The 19,075-nt window shown below is 46.4% G+C and overlaps 1 protein-coding gene across 2 annotated transcripts in view; it reads left to right on the forward strand.

Moving 5' to 3' along the window:
* The window catches only part of XPR1 (xenotropic and polytropic retrovirus receptor 1), a 112,447-nt gene that overhangs the window by 83,115 nt on the left and 10,257 nt on the right, over positions 1 to 19,075 (forward strand). For both annotated transcript variants that reach the window (XM_074546397.1, XM_074546398.1), the window contains exons 8-11: positions 102 to 289; positions 573 to 752; positions 4,837 to 5,002; positions 6,640 to 6,831. In XM_074546397.1, the coding sequence (XP_074402498.1) occupies positions 102 to 289; positions 573 to 752; positions 4,837 to 5,002; positions 6,640 to 6,831 (726 nt within the window). The remainder of the gene's footprint in view (positions 1 to 101; positions 290 to 572; positions 753 to 4,836; positions 5,003 to 6,639; positions 6,832 to 19,075) is intronic.

Below are 19,075 nucleotides of genomic sequence, written 5' to 3' on the forward strand. Positions count from 1 at the left end.
ACAGCCAAACATCTGAGATCCAGGATAAAGCCTTGCTTTGTGACACGACCTCTGTTATCCCTAAAATACTTCCATTTTTTTTTTTTCTTCGTCTTTGCCAGGTGTGGCTTTTATAGATGGACCAAATGTGTGGCCACTGGTGAGAATCTATCGAGGTGGCTTTCTCCTGATAGAATTCCTCTTTCTCCTGGGTATCAACACCTATGGCTGGAGACAGGCTGGAGTCAACCACGTCCTCATCTTCGAGCTCAACCCCCGCAGCAATTTGTCCCATCAACATCTCTTTGAGGTGAACAGGAGGGGTTTTAGAGTGGCTGAGCCATGCTGAGGATCAGCAGGATAAATCCTGCACCATTTCCTGGCAAGGACTCCTAATACAATTAGAAGAGGAAGTTGCTGAAGTCTGATTAGATTACAGGATTGAGCACTGCTCTCCCTTTTCTCCTAATGAGAACACATTGCAGGTTTCAGGGCTGTGTTTTCATTAGGTGTTTGTTTGGGTTTTTTTTCCTGCAGATTGCTGGTTTTGGGGCTGTGTTTTCATTAGGTATCTCTTTGTTTTTTCCCTGCAGATTGCTGGTTTCCTGGGTGTTTTGTGGTGCCTGAGCCTGCTGGCATGTATATATCGTCAATTCACCTACATCCCCATGCAGGTGAACCCACTCATCTTGTATGGCTTCATGTTGCTTTTCCTCATCAACCCTACCAAAACCTTATATTACAAGTCCCGTTTTTGGCTGCTCAAACTATTGGTAAGTGTCAAAGCTGGTTGAAATAAGTAATTGTTTGTTGAAGTGTAAACAAGTGTCACTAACCCTCAGGAAAAGAGGGATGCTGGGGGGTGCTTATGCCACTGTGATTTATAGAACAGACTTGATCATTTTTGAGGGTGGTTTTGCAGAAGCATATTCTGCTTCCTGTACCAGTTGACTTGTTAACCTTCCTATAGACAGCTGCTTACAAACTTCTGCATGTATGGAAACCCTTGGATGTCTTGCTTGTTTATTCCTTAACCTAGTGAAACAGATGGATTAGAGGTCCAGTGCTCTAAGGCAAGGCTGCATGGATGCTCCTTAGCCCAAGCTGGGGTAGTGCCAACGTTGAGAGGGTTCACTGATGGAGAGAGAACCTTTGGAAAAGTTACTGCCTGTAAAATTCATGGGTGGGGTTTTTTTCTCTTTGTGCTCTTAAACAAATTCTTTGTTTGAGACCAAGCTCTTTATTTTCCTGTAAGATAAGTCTGGTAAATTCAATGTCAATATGTTTGCTCCTTCAGTGTTCCAGTTATAGGTGGGAGCTCTGCAAGAACAGTTTTCAGCCTTGCTGGGTGACTCATGAATTTCTTCCCAAATGGCTGTTTCACATGCTCTTCCCCACCCTGTGCACCCTATTAAATTGGCTTTAATCAAGCTGGTTCCCCTGACACCTTCTTCTTGCTAGCACTGCTCTGAGAGCTTTGGGCAGAAGAGGGTTTGGCTGGCTGGTTTTTTTCAAAGAATCATTTCAATGCCAATTAAAACAATTAACTTTATCTGGAACACAGCAAAGATGAGACACAGCATCATGCTTTGAGGAGGTGTGTGCAGGTTTACACACAGTGAATTAACCTCTCTGAGCTCACCTCTGTTATTTGATTTGCTGGCTTGCTGCTCTGCCAGGTACTTCCTTTGTGCCTTCCAGCACTCAGCCATCCCTCACAGAGGTGCCTTCAGTCCCAAGCCTCATTAGTCTGCCTGCTGTCCCCTGGTGTGAGGGGAAGCACTGGATGTGCTTTAACCACATGAGCAATATCTCTGCTAATTTACCTTAATATCTTGCCAGGGTGAGATTCTCATTCTCCACAGAGCTGTTAGGCTGTTTGCAGCTCCTGCCCTGTCCCAGTGATCTGCAGACTGTGCTGCAGTCTGAGATAGAGATGTAGGATCTTGGAATAGCCTGAGTTGGAAGAGACCTTAAAGATCAATGAGTTCCAACCCCTCTGCCACAGGCAGGGACATTTTCCATGATCTCAGGTTGCTCTGAGCCCCATCCAGCCTGGCCTTGGACACTTCCAGGGATGGGGCATCCACAGCTTCTCTGGGCAACCTGTGCCAGGGCCTCCCCACCCTCACAGGGAAGAATTTCTTGTATCTAATCTAAACCTACTCTATCAGTTTTAAGCCATTCCCCCTTGTCCTGTCACTACATGCCCTTGCAAAGTCTCTCTCCACCAAACCTGAACCATGGAATACCTTGAGTTGGAGGGGATCCATAAGGTTCATTGAGTACCTTGAGTGTGTAGAGGCCAGTTCACCCCAAGGTCTGCTAGGGAAAAAAGCTTCATCAAAATGCAAGATCACCTTAATGGTGGGAGATGACATGGCACTTGTGTGCAATATGAGGAAGGGGAAAGAAGAGGTCAGACCACATAAAGAGCAGCTTTTATTGTGTGTACTTGACCAGCTGGGTGTATTTTATTGCTTCATGCAGCTGCCAGCAGCTCTCTGGGTGAAAGAAGGTTTAAATAGTGCGAGTCTTAGAACTGTTCTGCTCACACAAAATTATGTTTGGTGAGCATTTTTCTTCACATGCTTCATATGTTTCATTTCCAGCCAAAACAAAATCTGACATATCAGGTGTAGCAGAGCATTACTGGCACTTTCAATTTTTCTGCAACCAAATCAGGGACATGCTTGAGTGTGTTGTAGCATTTCCTCATGGATCTAGGAGTCTTCCTGCCTCCCCCTGTGACCAACATCAACTGCTGGTTGGGGGTGGGACCTCTTGTGCTAATCCCTGAGTGATGGTGAAAGGTCAGAATCTGAATGAAAGAAGTTATTTAGCCTGTAGTAAAGTCTAATTCCCCTGCTAGGCTCTTCTTTCTTGCCTGAGTGCTTAGGTGAGCATTCTTTGTGCCTTTGCTGCCAGTGAGAAGGCCCTGAGTGCCCTGGTGTGGGCTGGGGAGAGCAGCTCAGGGCAGGAATTGGATCTGAGCCCAGGGAATGTCCCTGTGCCCACGCTCTCTGCAGGAGCTCCATGGCCCCAGCATGCAGGGAGAGCCTGTCTGTGAGAGGTGAAAAGCTCAGCTCAGATATCTGGCATCTCAGCACCAATGCAAAGTGCAGGGATCAGCACCAGGAAGTCTGTGCTCAGGCTGTGGAAGTGTTGATAGAGAATTGCTACTGGTTATTGAAACTGAGCTGCAGCTCTGGTGTTTTATGACTTTATCCTTATCTGGAGGATGTTGCAGACACTTCTCAGCTGGGAAGGCAGGAGCTGACTGTGAGTTGACTGTGACTTCACTGGAATTGGGGCTGCAGCTCCAGCTGTGCCTGGGCAGCAGCAGAAGCCACAGTGCCTGGCACATGGCTTTGGGAGGGTTCAGGTGGCAGCTCAGGCTCTGCAGGAGGGTTGACTCAGATGCCAGTGCCAGATATGTCATGGATCTATCTGTTGACTCCTCCTCAGCTGTAACCTGTAGGTGGAAAACTTCTTTTCTCTTAAAAGTTTTATGCTGTCACCTGGAGTGCTGAAGAATTTCCCCCTAAATTAAATAACAAGAATTTTATTTCTCGGGGTTTTTTTTTTCCCTCCAGGGGAATCTGTCTGTAAAGCTATTTTCACATTTCATTTACTTAGCTAGTCTTTGTTCATGGACAAAACAATGGTCTGTGATGAAACAGATAGATAGTATCAGGGAGTGTTGGGAAAAGGGAGGAAAGAGTTTTTATAAGGGAAGCCTGGTGTGGTTTTTGACCTCTGTTCAGCAGCTGGGCACCTTTGAAGACAGCCCTCCCTAAATCTGGCCTTGTTTGACCCCTGGGAATAGGTGCCATCCAACATGAGCTCAGAGCTTTCTGGGTCAAGATCCATATCTGCTTTATGCCACTAACTCTTAATCCCCTATTTGGCTTTGAAATTTTAGGAGCAGAGCCTTAAATCTGCATTACAAGCTGATGGGGATGTGTCAGTCCTTTCCTGGCTTTGTGCAGCTGTGCACCCTTCAGGTTAATAAGGAGAGCAGTATAAAAGATCAGTGTTGGGCTGTGCTTTCATTAATTTAAAGGGTCATAAATCCCAGAATGACCGGATGGTGCTGGTGCCTTCTCTGTGAGAAATTGGCCATTAGTAACTACAACTAACTGGGTAGGGAGAGGAGTAATCAAAGGTAATGGAGCAGAAAACTGTCTGCTTTGGAAGGAGCAAAACTGCTCTTCAGGCTTAGAGGGAAAGTGGACTGGGATTGAGGGGGAGTCCAACTGACTGGCAATAGGATTTCCTCTGCCTTTTCTTTCACCCTTTCCCTGCTGGAGGCTTTGGCAGACCCTGTAACAATCCTCACACCTTCTAACACCAAAGGACAACTCATGTGTTAAATAAACCAAGGCATAACCAGCCTAATGGCTGTGCTGAGGGTCTAAATCCAACTGACATTAAGTGTGAGGGGGAAGGTAAACGTGGAAGATGTCAATGGACATGATGTAAGTGCCTGAAAGAAAGTGCTGATCAAAGTGAGGGGCAGTGAGAGAAATGGAGCTGTGCAGAGCTCTTAAATGGAGACTGGGAGTTTCTGGGAAAGGGCTTGGTGAGAGGAGACTGGGCTGCTCTGCCAGTAAAAAACAAAAGGCTGGGGGGGCACAGGAATAGATGCATACAGGAGGAGGAAAGCAGGAATGTTCTTTGTACTGAAAGCAGGGAGACAGTTATCCTTTTTTGTCAACAGGAGCAAAAGGTCAGCAGTAAATCTTCAAGCATTTCTGTTATTTCCATATTTGTTCAGTTCTGTGATGTCCTGCCACTGCATTTGGATGCCTTTGACACAGCCATGAATTATTCCTGCTTTGTTTTTCCTGACAGTTTCGAGTATTCACTGCTCCCTTCCACAAGGTAGGCTTTGCAGATTTCTGGCTGGCTGACCAGCTCAACAGCCTGGTGGTGATACTTATGGATTTGGAATACATGATCTGCTTCTACAGCTTTGAGGTTCAGTGGGAGGACAATGCTGGACTTCTGGCAGATACAGGTAATGCTGATGAGCCCTGGGAATGGGGTCAAAATGACCTGAGAAACACTGAGCCAGGCAATTTCCTAATTGTCTGTTTTGGAAAGGGTTATTAATAGTACAGAAAACCAAAATAATTGGCATTTGTTGTAAATGTGGCATTAGAGAGATTCTTCCCTTTGTTACTTCCATCCAGAGAAATGGAATTTGACATCAGTGCTCATTTCCTAATCCAGTCATTTGGCCCAATGTCTGTATCCATCAAAGAATTTAGACACAGCACTCCTGGTTGGGAAGAGAAATCCCTTTTCCTGGCATTGTTGTTTTATTTCATAGTAATTTAGCCATGTATTTGCCTTTAGCCTCTTCCTGTTGCTCATCATGAGAATCCTGAGCTGGTTGAGCACAGCTTTCTGTGCTGTAGCCTGGTTCTTACAGGCTCCATTCCAAAGCAGGAGAGGATGGAGAAGCTCCTTGGTGCCATCTCTTGCTTGATTTGAGTTTAAGCTGCTCTGCCAGGGCTGTCCATGCTCTGTCTTCCTTTATTTTCTAGCCAGAAGGAACACAGAGCTGGGATGTGAATTTTGACTTTGGCCTTCCCAGTGGCAAAACAGTACCTGTCTCCTCACTGCTGACTTCCCATTTCAGGCAGTGGCTGCTGGCAAATCATATTGTCTGATGGTTTTGACACTTGCTGAGAGAATTTGCTGTATGCTTCAATAAGCATCAGTGTTCACTTTGTTCTCCCAATCTGTCTGATCTTCCCCTTCATTTTAAGAGACAGCGTTGCGAGCGGCTAAATATTTGCTTATTAAAAATAAAATTAAAATACATAAAGCAAGTGTGTGCATAACAATTTGTCCTCTTCCAATCTGAGTAGTGGAATGATAGCACGGTGTTTTGGGATAAATATCAGCTAATAATGTGTCTCCCTCAGTGTGAATAAGAAACAAATGAATGTTAGGCAGCAGGGTGTTTGGTTTGGATGTGCTGAGACAGCAGAAGAATATGGAGTTCTTGGGGAGTTCCAGGAAAAGCTGAGGGTTTCCTGGTCATTGCCTTAATAAAAAGAAGGCTTTCATACATGGAGGAGGGGACGCAGTGGCATTGTGGTGTGGTTGCTTCTCATCTCAGCTTTTGAAACCAGACTGTGCCCTGGCTTTGCTTTTTAAAAAACAAAGTGAAAAACGCCAAACTCAGTCCCATACTGAAATGTGTTTTTTCCTATTACAATGCACAAGGAAAACAGGTCAAGGACAGCTTTGGCAAAGTAGCCTTTTAGAGCTGTCCTGCAGAGTTTCCCATTTATGCACAAAAATCCAGTGTCAAAGGCCTTTTGTAATTCCATCTTTAATTTGATTGTTCACAGTCCTGCCAACAGCTCTGAGCACGTTTAAAAATAGATAATTTCTAATCTAGCATGTTGGTTATACTGGCAGGATGAGGGAGTTAGATGGTGATCTGTCTGGATGTGTTATTGATGTCACCTGAACACCTCCAAGATGGAATATCGAGCTACTTTGGGCTTCTTGCAGTTTGTACCAGCTGCTGATGGGGAATTGCTGCCATAAAGGGACACTGCAGATAGGAGGACAAAAACAGTTCTTAGACTTACTAACTCTTTGCCTTAACAGCTTCAACTCCTGTTTTTCTTGCAGATAATCAGATTTGTAACAGCTACTCCTACGGAGTGAGAGCAGTTGTCCAGTGCATCCCTGCTTGGTTGCGATTCATCCAGTGCCTGCGCCGTTACCGCGATAACAAACGGGCCTTTCATCTGGTTAACGCTGGAAAATATTCCACCACCTTCTTCGTGGTGACATTTGCAGCCCTCTACAGCACTCACAAAGGTATTGGTGGCTGTGGAGAAACCTGTGCAGCTCCTGGGGTTTGCTTTTTTTACACAAGAGAGGCTCAGTCTGGCATCCCATTGAAACGCGAGCTTCTTGTGTTTTGGCACCTGTGAAACATCTCTGGGGAAAGGCAGGGGCCTGCCCAGCTTGTAAAGAGTGTTTTAAGGTCTTATTTGAGGTGTTTTTCACATCCCTGGTCTGCTTAGAATTGCACTTAGGGAGTGGGGGAGGGAACTTTTAGGTTTGCCTTTTAAAGCTGAAATACCTGTCAGGTTCTGCTGTGAAGGGAGGTGAATGGGAGGGAGATAGATGAGGAAAGGGATAGCACAGCAAATACTTCTCTCTTAACATTCATGAATATTTAACCTGGACCATCTCAATAATCCGTCCATCATTCCTAAATGTGAAGGCATGTGCACAGTGCCAGGAAAAAATGCTCTCTCTGATTTTCCTGTGTGATTCTATCCATGTTTTTCCAGCAGCTGGTAAGGAGTTGTTTCCAATCCATTTAACTGCAGATTGAGCTCTGATCCCTGAAGTTCCTCATCTCCCTGGAAACGACAATTACTCGATTCTACTCTTGTTCTGAAGGAAAAAGCTTTTAGTTTCTGCACTTCAGGCAGTCGCCCTGCCCTGCCTTTCATTGTTCTGAAGCCCTAAAAGCTGTATTCTTTCATTTGAGAATATCTCCCTTCTATATACCCAGAAATTAGCAACCACACACAGTCGTGAGCAATTACTTAGCCTGAAATATTCCTGTGGTGAGGCAGGGAGAAGTGTTGAAGGCATGATTCTGGTTAACATGCTGGGTTTTTTGGAGGGGTGGCAGGGTTGTTAGAAACCTTCCTGTGGCCAAGAAACGTCTGCTTTGACATAGCTGGGCCCAGAGTCACAGTGCTGATGTTTGTCAGTGTGTTTTGATGGCAGGGAGGGGCAGTGGCCCAAGCTGCCTGAAGGCTGGGAGTTGGGCTCTGTATCCAGAGCTGGTGTGGGAGCATCCTCTGGGATCATCCCCATTGCATCTCCTCCCTGCTGCCTTGTCCCTGAAGCTTGTTCCTGTTTTAACTTGTTTGCTCAGTGACATTCTGCAGCCCTGCAGTCCAGTTAGTCACCACTGCCAGAGCCTGGGATGAGGCACAGGCAGATTCCCTGACTGCAGAATCTCTGCTTACATCTTCTGTAGCCAGAGCTGCTCTGGGGAGGCTGACTAATGCTTCTGCCTCCCTCAGGGGGGACACACTGCCAGAGCCTTCAGTTGGGATGGGATTGTGTCTTGGTTTGAAAAGCCAGGTGTCTGCTAAGGAAGGCAGGAGCCTCACCTGAAATGGAAAATGTAAACCCCCTCCCTCTGAATTATTGTAATTTTGAAATTAAGGGGCTCTCAGGCAAAGATATGGGAGCAGGAAGAACAGTTCTTTACCAGGAAAATTAAAATACAAATACAATAGTACAAACAAACAAAAAAACCCCACTGATGGAATCATAATAAGGAGTTGCCCCCTCTGTGCCAGGGTGGTGTCCCAGCCCCATCCCATGGGGGCTCAGCCCTCCTGCAGTCCCAGCTGTGGCTCTGCTGCAGCAGGGATCCTGCACAAGGGGGGAGTTTTCCTCTGCAGCTCCAGGGCTGCTGCAGATGGGCCTGGGCTCCCTCTGGCCATGCAGGGCAGCAGAAAGCTGCTCCTCTGGGAATGCAGTGGGCAAAGGCTGCTGTGGGGTCCCAAACCTCAGATTGTATCCAGGTAGGAATGCTTGGCTCCTCCCCTGGGCAGAGCATCTCCCCATGGGATGCTGGAATTGGATCAGCCATGCAGGGACACTCACTGGCCATGGACAGAAGATATTTAATAATTAATGGGCCATGGACAGAAGATATTTCCTGTAGGGAGGGTTGGTTGTGGGAGAGATAAAGAAAACTGCCCAATGAACAGCAGATAACTGCCCCAGCTCTGACAAATGGCAATAAAATACACAGTTATCCTTCAGCCCAGGACAGGTTGGAACCAAGAGGAGAGCCAGCCTCTGTCAAAAGGTCCTGTTGAAGAGTTTGACCTTTTTCCACCGCCCTTGAAGCTTTTCACCCGTGCCAGTGTTGCTACCCTGGTTCTGGTTGCTGCCACACATAACTGGTGTCCCCTTTCCCAGCCTGGCAGGGAGTGGGCTGTAATGAGGTGTTTATGAGCCTTGTTCCAGTTGCTGTGAGACGTTCCTGACTCCCAGCTTTTGTCTGTCCAGTTTTGTCAGTGGCACATCATTATTGGTGTCGTACAAAACAAAAATTGGAAGCTTCGCGGCCTTTGGAAATTACATGTTAGCAGAGATTTGTAAATGTCACTTTGCTGGCTTTTTGCTGGCAGTGCCTAAAGCCCTGCACATGTCCCCTCAGGCCTGGAAGCCTGTTCCCATCCTGCCATAAGCCCACCTTCTAGTGTGCTGTACCTGTTAAGAAGCCAATTTTATCAAAGTGCTTTACATAGGTCACCAGTTTGTTTGGAACTTGCAATCAGATGGTTTATCATCAAGTTGTTATGATGCTGCTGTTGAAAATAGATGTGCTGCTCACTCACACCTTCTCTGTGTCTGCCCAAGGATAGCAAACACCCCTCTCTTACCTCCTAAACATCTGGTGGGGGGAGCTGTGTGTTCTGAAGAAAGTGCTGCCCAAAACAGGTGTCTAATTGGTGAAGATCCTTGCTCCTCACACATGCTCTAAATTTCAGTAACAGACCTATTTCTGTGGTATCAAGAGTTTTATTTTAACAGTCTTCCATGCCTGTGCTTGCAAGCCTATGACTTACACCTCTGGAATGAGAGCTTTTGGCTGCCAGGAGGAGAGGGCAATCCCTGCCCTTTCCTTGGGAGGTCAGGTAATGGACACCAGTGCCTGTTCTCCACTTGGGAGGCCTGGGGACATCACAGCCCTCTGAGAAGGCTCATCTTCCTCCCTTCATTTGAACTCTGGATAGTTTATAGCTGCTCTGTGGGTTTTAGTCAGTGCCTGCCAGCCACTGTGATGGCTGTGTGGTTGGGAGGGTTTGCTGGTGTGGAGAGCAGATAATTCATACACAGTGCACTGGTAGCACTCTGTGTTTTCCTGGGCTTGCTGCTGGAAAACAACTCAAACTAAACAAATGTACAAATGCCACCTTATTAAATGATGTTTCTGTTCTAGTCCTGGGTGGTATTCCCTACTCCAAACCTCCTCTAGTGAAGGATCCCCGCTGTAGCACCATGTACTGTGGGCTCTTGATAAGTGTCTGTTTCCCCAAAATTTCCCTGTTTAATAATTCATATTGCTCAGGCAGTGCATAATTCTGATTCTTTCTTCCCTGGGAGAAGCCATTTCTTTACTTTCCTTCCCTTGGATTCAGATGCAGGGTGCAATTTTCTCTGCTAATTGCAGTTTGGATGTCAGACCGCTGAGAGAGCAAAGTGAATTCTGTTAGGATTTTGCTCTGAAACTTGCAATGCTGTTGGTCTGGGACCAGACCAGCTTTACAGGGGTAACTCCAAGCTGTCAACTTTATATTCAGGAATCACTGGGATGGTGAAGCAAGTGGGAGAGGAGCTACCCCAGAACATAATTCTGGAGCAAGCAGGCATAGACAAGTGCAGACTCCAGTACAGCTCGCAAGCACAGCCACATTTCAGGGACAACAACAAAAACAACACGAGGACAACTGTTGCTGAGTTCCCAGAGGAGGAATTCTCAGTATTTTTATCTCTCCCAAAGGAATGGGAAGCAAAGGCCGTGTTCTGTAAATAAAAGTGCTGCAGGGTGTGTTTACTCAGGCAAATGAGGCACGGCTGTAACTCGAAGCTACCTGACAACCCGGGAGCTACTCTGTCCCCTTCTTTCCCACCCTTGCTTTGCACTAAGGAGCTCAGTGCTGGCATTAAGTTCCCTGCCAGTGCTGAGTAGCTTTCCCCAGAGCCAGCCAACAGAGTATTACATTGCCTTATTTAATCCCTAGGGAAACCTACGTGCTGCTGGGGAAGCAGATGATTAAGCCCAAGCCTGCGGCGGAATATTCAGCCCGAGCGCGGCGTTGTTTTGACACGCAACTGCTTTCTGCTGTGTTTTCACTCTGCCCAAAGCAGATGTGCTCTTCTTGACAAGTGCACCACTAAAGAGGCTTCAGTCCACATTATCACAGCATTTGTAGAATCACAGAGTGGTTTGGCTTGGAAGGGACCTTAAAGATCAGGGAATTCCAACCCGCATACTTTACACTATCCCAGGTTGCTCCAAGCCCTGTCCAGCCTGACCTTTGAACACTTCCAGGGATGTGTTCCACAGCTTCTGTGGACAGCCTGTTCCAGGGCCTCACTACTCTCACAGGGAAGAATTTCTCCATCATATCTTGTCTAACCCTGCCCTCTGTCAGTTTGTAGCTGTTCCCCTTTGTCCTGTCACTCCAGACCGTTGTCCAGAGTCCCTCTCCAGCTCTCTTTGAGCCCCTTTAGGTGCTGGAAGGGGCTCTAAGGTTACACCAGAGCCATTTGGTCACCTCTCCAGGCTGAACACTCCCAGCTCCCTCAGCATGTCCCCATAGCAGAGGTGCTTCATCCCTCTCAGCATCTTCATGGCCTCCTCTGAACTCACTCCAGCAGGTCTATGTCCTCCTTACACCAAGGGGATCCCAGAGAGGGACATCCATGGGCATCCCTTCTTGTAAAAATTGTGCTTGCATTAAAGAAGGCACACTGGCATATCTGGAATAGCCAGCTTTGGTTTCACTCCTCACTCAGACCTTACTCAGGCTGTGTAGGATAAGGCTTGTTATATTTAGGTGTTCAGCTCTTCTAAGAAACAGTTGTGTTGTGCTACTCATGGAGTGCTGGTCACTTCTGAAGCTTCAGTCATGATTTTTGCTCCAACTTTATTCCTTTTAAAATGAGATATTGTGGTTTTGCTGCTCACAGTTTTCTCACCTTGATGCAGCTGCTCACATGGTGTCATTGGAAATACCAAAATATAGGTTTGGCTTCTGTTCTTGAAGAACTGAGCTTCTTAAGTGCCTCTCTTTCATAATTTTCTTTTTTTGTGGTGTTTACTGGTTCAGTCTGACCATTTTTTGTTCACCTTGCTATTGGCTGTGTGGGATTTTATCCTTTAACTGAAAGGCAGGATGTTTTATGGACATTGTCAGTTTGATTCACACACCTTATTCAATGAAATCCTTGTGGTCTGAGTAGAATCCTGTTATTTATTAACCTCTGAATTATTCCAAAGTTAATCCACATGGTCTGGAAACTTGAGTAAGCATATCTTCTTCCATCCTGCTCCCACAGTTTTTCCAGGTACTCCAAATGAGCCTGCTGAACACCAGTTGCCATTGGCTTGGGGTGCCCTGGAGAGCCCTAGGTGGGTCTAAGATAATGGAACTGCCATGCACTTTCTCATTAAACAGCTCAGGAAATTGGCAGTAATTAAAAATACGGAAGTTAACTAAATAGGGCTGTCTCTGAAGGGCAGCACTTCTATCTCTGCTCTCCCCATCACTTCAGAAAGAGATTTCTCTGCAGAAATGTCTAATTTATGATTTTTAAAGGCAGCCCTAAGAGAAAAGGGCTGTGGAATAGAGATGTGGAGTTTCAAGGCAAAATCCATCCTGTGATTAATGGAAGATGTTGGACCATCCCTTATTAATAGAGAGCTTCAAGCAGCAAGTCTGACCAGAGGAAGATGAATGGGAAATGTGCAAAATGTTGGAAAATGCAGTGGAAGATTCCCAGGTGTCTCCCTGCTGCCCACTCCTCATCAATCAGGATGGCTTTGGCCGTTCCCAGCGGTGACACCACATCATGTTGGGACAGGTCACTGCTTCTGCCACGCTCTGTCCCCTGCAGGGCCTTGAGGAAGGCTCTGACTTCTCTACAAATGTATACTTTTGGCTCAAAGAAGATCTGAGATGTTTCCTCTTGACAGTTCTTTGCTGTTTCTTTGCTTAAATTGTGCCCGGAGGCGACTGCAGAGGTTTCTGGTCACCACCATCTGCTGGTGATGCACAGCAGGCTGGGGTGACATCCAGCTGTGGCCCTGGGGGCTGCAGGAGGTACCTGGCTGCACCTGAGCCCTGTGGCTGGTTGGTTGTGTCACTTAGCCCCTGTCAGTGCTGTGTTAGAAGCTGCAGGTGGGTGGGACAATAAAGCACTGTGATCCTGCATGCTTACAGCAGGGGACAGTGAGGGGATGTGAGCACTGGGACTGAAACAGTGCACAGTCCCACAAATGAGACAGATAAGTTCATTTTTAGGGGGTGGGTGGGGCAAAATAAGTGAACATGTAGAATTTTTGTAAGCACAAAACTTAAAAAAAAATATCACAAAAGAATCAAGCAAGCAGCATTTATGAGACCTTGTTCTCTCACTTGTGTGTTGGTACAAGACCTCCCATCTCTTCCCCTCTTCCTCAGCGCTGAAAGAGCTGTCAGCATTTGATTTAGGTGTCACAAGAGCCTTATAGAGTGCTTGGATTGACCTCTTGAAGTAAAACAAACTTTGTAATGGGATTAACTGGCTTCTTTCTTAATGCTTGCCGTTTTCACACGCCTTCCCTTAGCACAGCACACTGGCAGCTCCACCAGGATGATTATTTGGAGCCAAAACATGCACAGTCTGTCACATTGCTGCGAGCTAGGATGAGTTTTTGTCTGCAACCCTGTCATCCCGTGCCCAGGAGGCCTCCAGTAATGAGTTGTGTTCATTAGGCAGTCTTTCTGATCCTTTCCATCAGAGAGGCAGCAGTGTCATTAGTGAGGAACTGGGAGGCATTGCCATGGGCAAACATTTCTCATCCTGCCCTCTGACCTGCTCAGGGCTCTGTGGTACCCTGGTTTCTCCTGCTTTCCTGTTAGCTCAGCTGATTGCTGACACCCAGCCCAGAATCCCAGGGATGGTGCTTGGGGTGGAGCCAGGAGCATCCCCGGAATGCTGCAGCAGGAGCAGCCACATTTGATTTTTAATTTTGGTTTTACTAATTGTTAATATTAAGTTTAGTATGTTTTACACATTGTTGGTCTTTTACTTTTAAAAGAATTCATTTATTTTTAAATGTGATCTTTACTTTTAGTTGTTTTAATGAGTTCTTACCCAACAGTGCCTTTGGAGAGTCGAGTATATACAAAAACTTATGAATCATCACTTGTTTTCTAAGTTTATATTTTGATGGTTTGTAGAAATAGCTTTTTTAGATTAGTTAGTTGCCCTCTTGCTATAACATAATTATTTGTTATGGGTATTAAGGTTTTATTTAATATTGAGTATGTTGGCCCGTGTGTACTAAAATTTTATTTTCTTAGTCTTTAGATTTTTACTTTAACTTTTTGCTTTAATTTAAAAGTCTTAAAAATAGGTTGAGTACACACAGTTTTAGTTATTTTTGTTGGATTTCTTAAATTATTTCAAACTTTCTTTTTAATAATTTAAATACTTTTTTTTTTGCATTTTACAACTGGTTGCTAAAAGTTTTATAGCTCTCTGAGTAGCTTTTGGGTTTTTTTAGAATAACACAAATGTTACTTAATATGCCTTTGTGTTAAAGGTGGCTGGGGAAATGGGAATGCTAATGAATGAGGTGTAAGTTAAAAGGGTGACCTACTGATTCTTAATTTCACAGGCACTTAAGGTGGGAAGCCTGACCCTTTTTTTAATGGAACATTTTAAGGAAAGCAAGTGACTGCATTACAAGCAATCTTCCTGTCACATACACACAGGCCTGGAGTCTCTGGTGGTGCAGAAATGTAGGAGATGTAGTCATCTAACAGTTTTTCTCTTCTGCTTTTAAAAGAAGTAAATTTTGAAAGGATCTGCTGTTGGATGTCAAAGGACTACAGAGGTAGCAGATGGCATTGTGTCCCCATCCCCATGCTATTCATTTCTGATCAGATGTTCTTATTAGTGAGACTTCTGGCAAATGCTCTGATTGGAAACCCCATCCTTCTCAAGGTAGAGATGAAACTTTCTCTAACAGCACTTCTCAAAAGCGCTCTTTTGAGAGGAGGCACCAGAAAAGAACCAGCTCCAGTCTCAGCCATGGCTGATAGGCTTCCTCCTGTTTGCAGCTAAATCACCCTTGTCGCTTGCTGAGGTACAAGCCAGGAGTTTGCTGCCATGTCTTCAGATTAGAAACAAACGCAGACCTGCAGAGGGTTTTTAATCCAAACACGATTTTGGGATTTCCCTGCTCTGTAAATGCAGACTCTTGGCTAAAAGAAGATACGAGATGTTGCCTCTTGACAGTTCTTCGCTGCTGCTTTGCTTAAATTGTGCCCGGAGGCGACTGCAGAGGTTTGCACAATCCAAGGGAAGGTTCTTAGGGAAGAGTCAGTGTTTGGCAGAGCCCACAGCTCTCCACAGCCTGTGCTCCTGTGGGTTATTTTTGCCTTTTAGCTGCATCAAGTCCCCTGTCATGTCCTGCTTCTGCCATTGATCAGTGCTAAACAGCAGGACGTGCTGGCTGGGCAGAAAGGCAGCTCTACCCACTCATTAAGAGATCTAATTACTGAGGGGAGAGGTGTTGCTGTGCTTTGAGCACTGAGATGTTAGACAAATGCTTGGGGATGTCACTCTGATGGCAGTTCTTAAGTAGAAAAGTCACTTCTGGCTGTCACCCTGCTCTGTGGTGTGCTGGGATGGAGTTAATGGGCACACACCATCCCTAGGCCTGCTCAGAGCTGCCTTGCACACTAAATACATTTGTGCTTTGCTTCTGCCTAAATCTGTGATTGAGGCTGGCTTTGGCAGGCCAGGCCTGGGGGCTGTTTAGTTGGCAGAGTTGCTGTGGCTGTGTTGTTGGTGTTCTGTGTAGCAGGGCTTACCTGGCTGTGTTCCCTGATAACCTCCAGCTGTTATCAGAGCCCTCCCCATCAGCACAAGCCACGGTGGGTGACAAGCCAGGAATGCTTATCAAGGGCCATTGTGCTCTTATCCAGCCCTTCAATAATACATGGCATTGATTTTTGCTGTGGTGAATACTATATAGTGTTTACATTCCCCAGAATAATTCAGCAGGGTAAACAGCTGAATTCTTTGGAGGTAAAGTCAATATTAACAGCATTCAGGAGAGCACTGGCTGTCTCTCTTTGATGGAAAGCAGCCTTTTCTCTTGCCTGTGCTTCCAAGGGGCTGTGATTTCTGCAGAGCAGTGCTCCCTCAGAATGCCAGTGAGATTCTGTGGCCCCTGGGGCTGGGCTGGGATGCAGGATATTGCCTGTCAGCACTTTTTGCAGGCAGTATATTCTGCTGCTGCAAGTGCCTTGGGCTGTTTTCTGGGACTGTGGCCATTCACAGCTTCAGTTCAAAGGTGGAAGCCATCCATTATTTATCTAGTTGACCTTCTGGAGCAATTTGAGTTGTATTTGTGCAGAGGATCTGCTGGAATTGCATGTTACAGGGTAAACTGAGGATGCTAATGGAAATTCTGTGGTGAAGGCTGCAAACAGCTCTTGTGGCACGCTGCTTCCCACAGGCTTTTGTGGCAAGTGGAGGAGCCCTGTGGGCTCAGATAGCCTCTGACATAAGTGCACACCTCCAGGCTGCAGGCATGGCAGTGTGAGCACTGAAATCAGCCCGTCCTCAGGCTCTGAGCTGCACCTGCAGCTTCAGAGGGTTTGTGCTGCTGCTGTTTGGTCCTGCACGTGCTGCTTTGAATAAAAGCAGCTCAGGAGGTTGCTCTGTGGTGGAGCATGGAGCAGGAAGGTCCTTCATGCCTCCTTTGGGGGATCTCACTGGTACCATGGGGTACTGAAAACTTCCTCTTTTTTCCTTCCTGGAGAGGCTGAGATCTTCTGGAGAGTGCTTCTCTCATCCAGAGTCTCTCTGTCTCATGGTTTTTGGTGTTTTCTAGCACCTCATTAAACAAAGAAAAAACACAGAGGATGAAACAGTTCCTGCTTAAATAGACCCTGACATCATCATAAATATGCAGAGCTCTGTATTGCTCCTGGAAAAGCGGCAGGCCAGGAGTTGATGGAGCCTCTGGGCAGAATATGAATGCCTTGATTTTCTCTCCCCCTGAGCAGCAGTGGAGAGGGCTGCTAGGACCAGCCAGCAGAGACCCAGCTATAATTGCTTGCCTGGAGCAGTAACATATTTCTGCACACCAGCTGAATACCAATGAGGACAGAAGGAAGGAAGGTATCAAACAGAACTGCAGGCAGGAGGAAAAGGAGGATAAGTGATTAAAGGAAGGACTTAGAGGCCAAGACTGAAGACAATGGGCTAGTTCTGATTAGGGCATTTTACCAGGGAGTGATTTGGGTTTTTAATGAATTTTTTTTCAGGAGCTGAATGCATTGCAGAGCTGGTTGGTGAGCAGGAGCAAGGGGCCAAGCAGTGTGACCCCAGGTGCCACTGAAAAGGCTGCTGCAAAGACAGAGGCAGGGAGAGCAGAACTGAGCCCAGGATAACTTAACTGAAAGCAAGAACATCCTTTTGAGATTGGTGAGATTAGGTTTCTCACTTGGGCCTTTTCCTTCCCAGTTCTACTCTCTGTAATTGCTCACAAGAGCCTGTGCCATATGCCCTGCTTGAGCAGACAGGTTGTACCAGGTGACCCACTGTCCCTTCCAGCCTGAGCCATTCTGGGATTGAGGTTTAAGCATCAAGAACCTTTGAAATCCCCTTCCTCTGTAACTGCCAGCTTAGGATAGAGTTTTCCTCACTCCCTGTGTGCTTGGAGATGAGAATCAGGGGGCAGAGTGGCCCCTCCATGAGCACAGAGCTCCAAAAGAGCTGCCCAGCAGTGCTTCCCTGCTCTTCTGCCTGCTCCTCAGGATGGTCCTGGCTGCACTGCCTTCTTATGGCTGCTCCATGAAGGAGTGGAATAAGGCTCAGTTTATTTGAATTCTGTCCTTAAGGGGGGAAAAAAACCAGAAAAGAGCTCAACCCAAAGCAGCATGATGTAACTTCCAAGCCTAAGGTGAGAGGAAGCACTGCAGCATCACAGGGTGTTTTGGAGCATTTTAGGTGCTTTGAAAGCACATACAACCCATGAACTGCCTCTGAATTAGCCTTTAGGGTCTGGTAATGGGAACTAAACATGGAGATCTAATGAGCTAAAAATAAGGCTGGAAAGAACAGGCTTAGTGTCTCATGAGTCACCGAATGTCAGCATCTGCCTTTTCTTCCTGAAATAATGTTGTGGAGGCTTTGGAGGAGCTATGGGGGGGGAGGAATGAAACCTGGCAGTGCAGCCCTCATTGCTAAGCTCCAAAATGCTCACCTGTGTCCCTTTCTGTGGGCAGCTGCACGTTAAAAATAGCCTGGGAGAGGCTGTTTCCAGGCAGCAGCAGCAGCAGCAGCAGCGTGTGAGGTACCTGGGCATCTGTGAGCGCTGCTCCTGGGTGACGTCAGCGCTCTGCAGGGACAGGAATGTGATGCTGGACCCGTGTCCTGGCCAAGCTGAGCATGTGGGGAGGGCTGAAAGGCTTCCAGCCTTGCCCCAAAGCTGCTCAGAGCTGGGAGCTGCAGCCGTGCCGTGCCCTTTTCCTGTGCAAAACGGGCTCTGCTGCATGAGTGGCGTTCAGAGGTTTGCCTTTGGGGGGTGTTTTGAGAGGGGAAGGTTCAGAGGTTTGCCTTAGGGGGGTGTTTTGAGAGGGGAAGGAGCATGTGGGTTTGACCTATATCCTGCACATCATGTCCAGGAAGCCTGAAAGGCGTAATGGGAGGAATGTAGTCTCATTTTCACCTCCATTAATTTTATCGGATTGTCGCTTTACATCTAATCGTAATTGCTGAAAATACAGAGGGAAAATTGTCCTGTTGCTCCCTGGCTGATCAGCTACAAGGATTCTGTTGTTTTAAAGCCACATAAATAGAAAAAGGTGCTGTTTAGTATGGCATTGGGCTTGGGCTGAAAACATCTTTTTTTGTGCTGGAAATGTTGTTTGCTTTGTTAGAGGGAATCGGTGAATGAGCAATTGCTGAGGCTGCACAGAAAGGAGAGATTCCTGCTAGCATCCAGGTGCAAAATGTCTCAGCCTTCTGAAGCATCATAATGGGGTTTATTTGCATGAATTTTTGGAGCCAGCTTTCCAAAAGCAAACAGAAATACCAGCTCTGTTTGGTTTTCCCCAGGCAGCTGATGTAAGGAATTGTAGCCAAATTGAGAGCAACATAACCTTTCCAGGAGGGAGTGGGAAACAACGTTGGAGAAACTATCCCCAGCTGAGCAGATGGTGGGCCCACAGTCTCTGTACTGTAAGAGGAGCTCTGTATGGGTATTTAAAACTCCATACAG

This window comes from Zonotrichia albicollis, chromosome 8 (assembly GCF_047830755.1).
Source record: "Zonotrichia albicollis isolate bZonAlb1 chromosome 8, bZonAlb1.hap1, whole genome shotgun sequence".
NCBI lineage: Eukaryota > Metazoa > Chordata > Aves > Passeriformes > Passerellidae > Zonotrichia > Zonotrichia albicollis.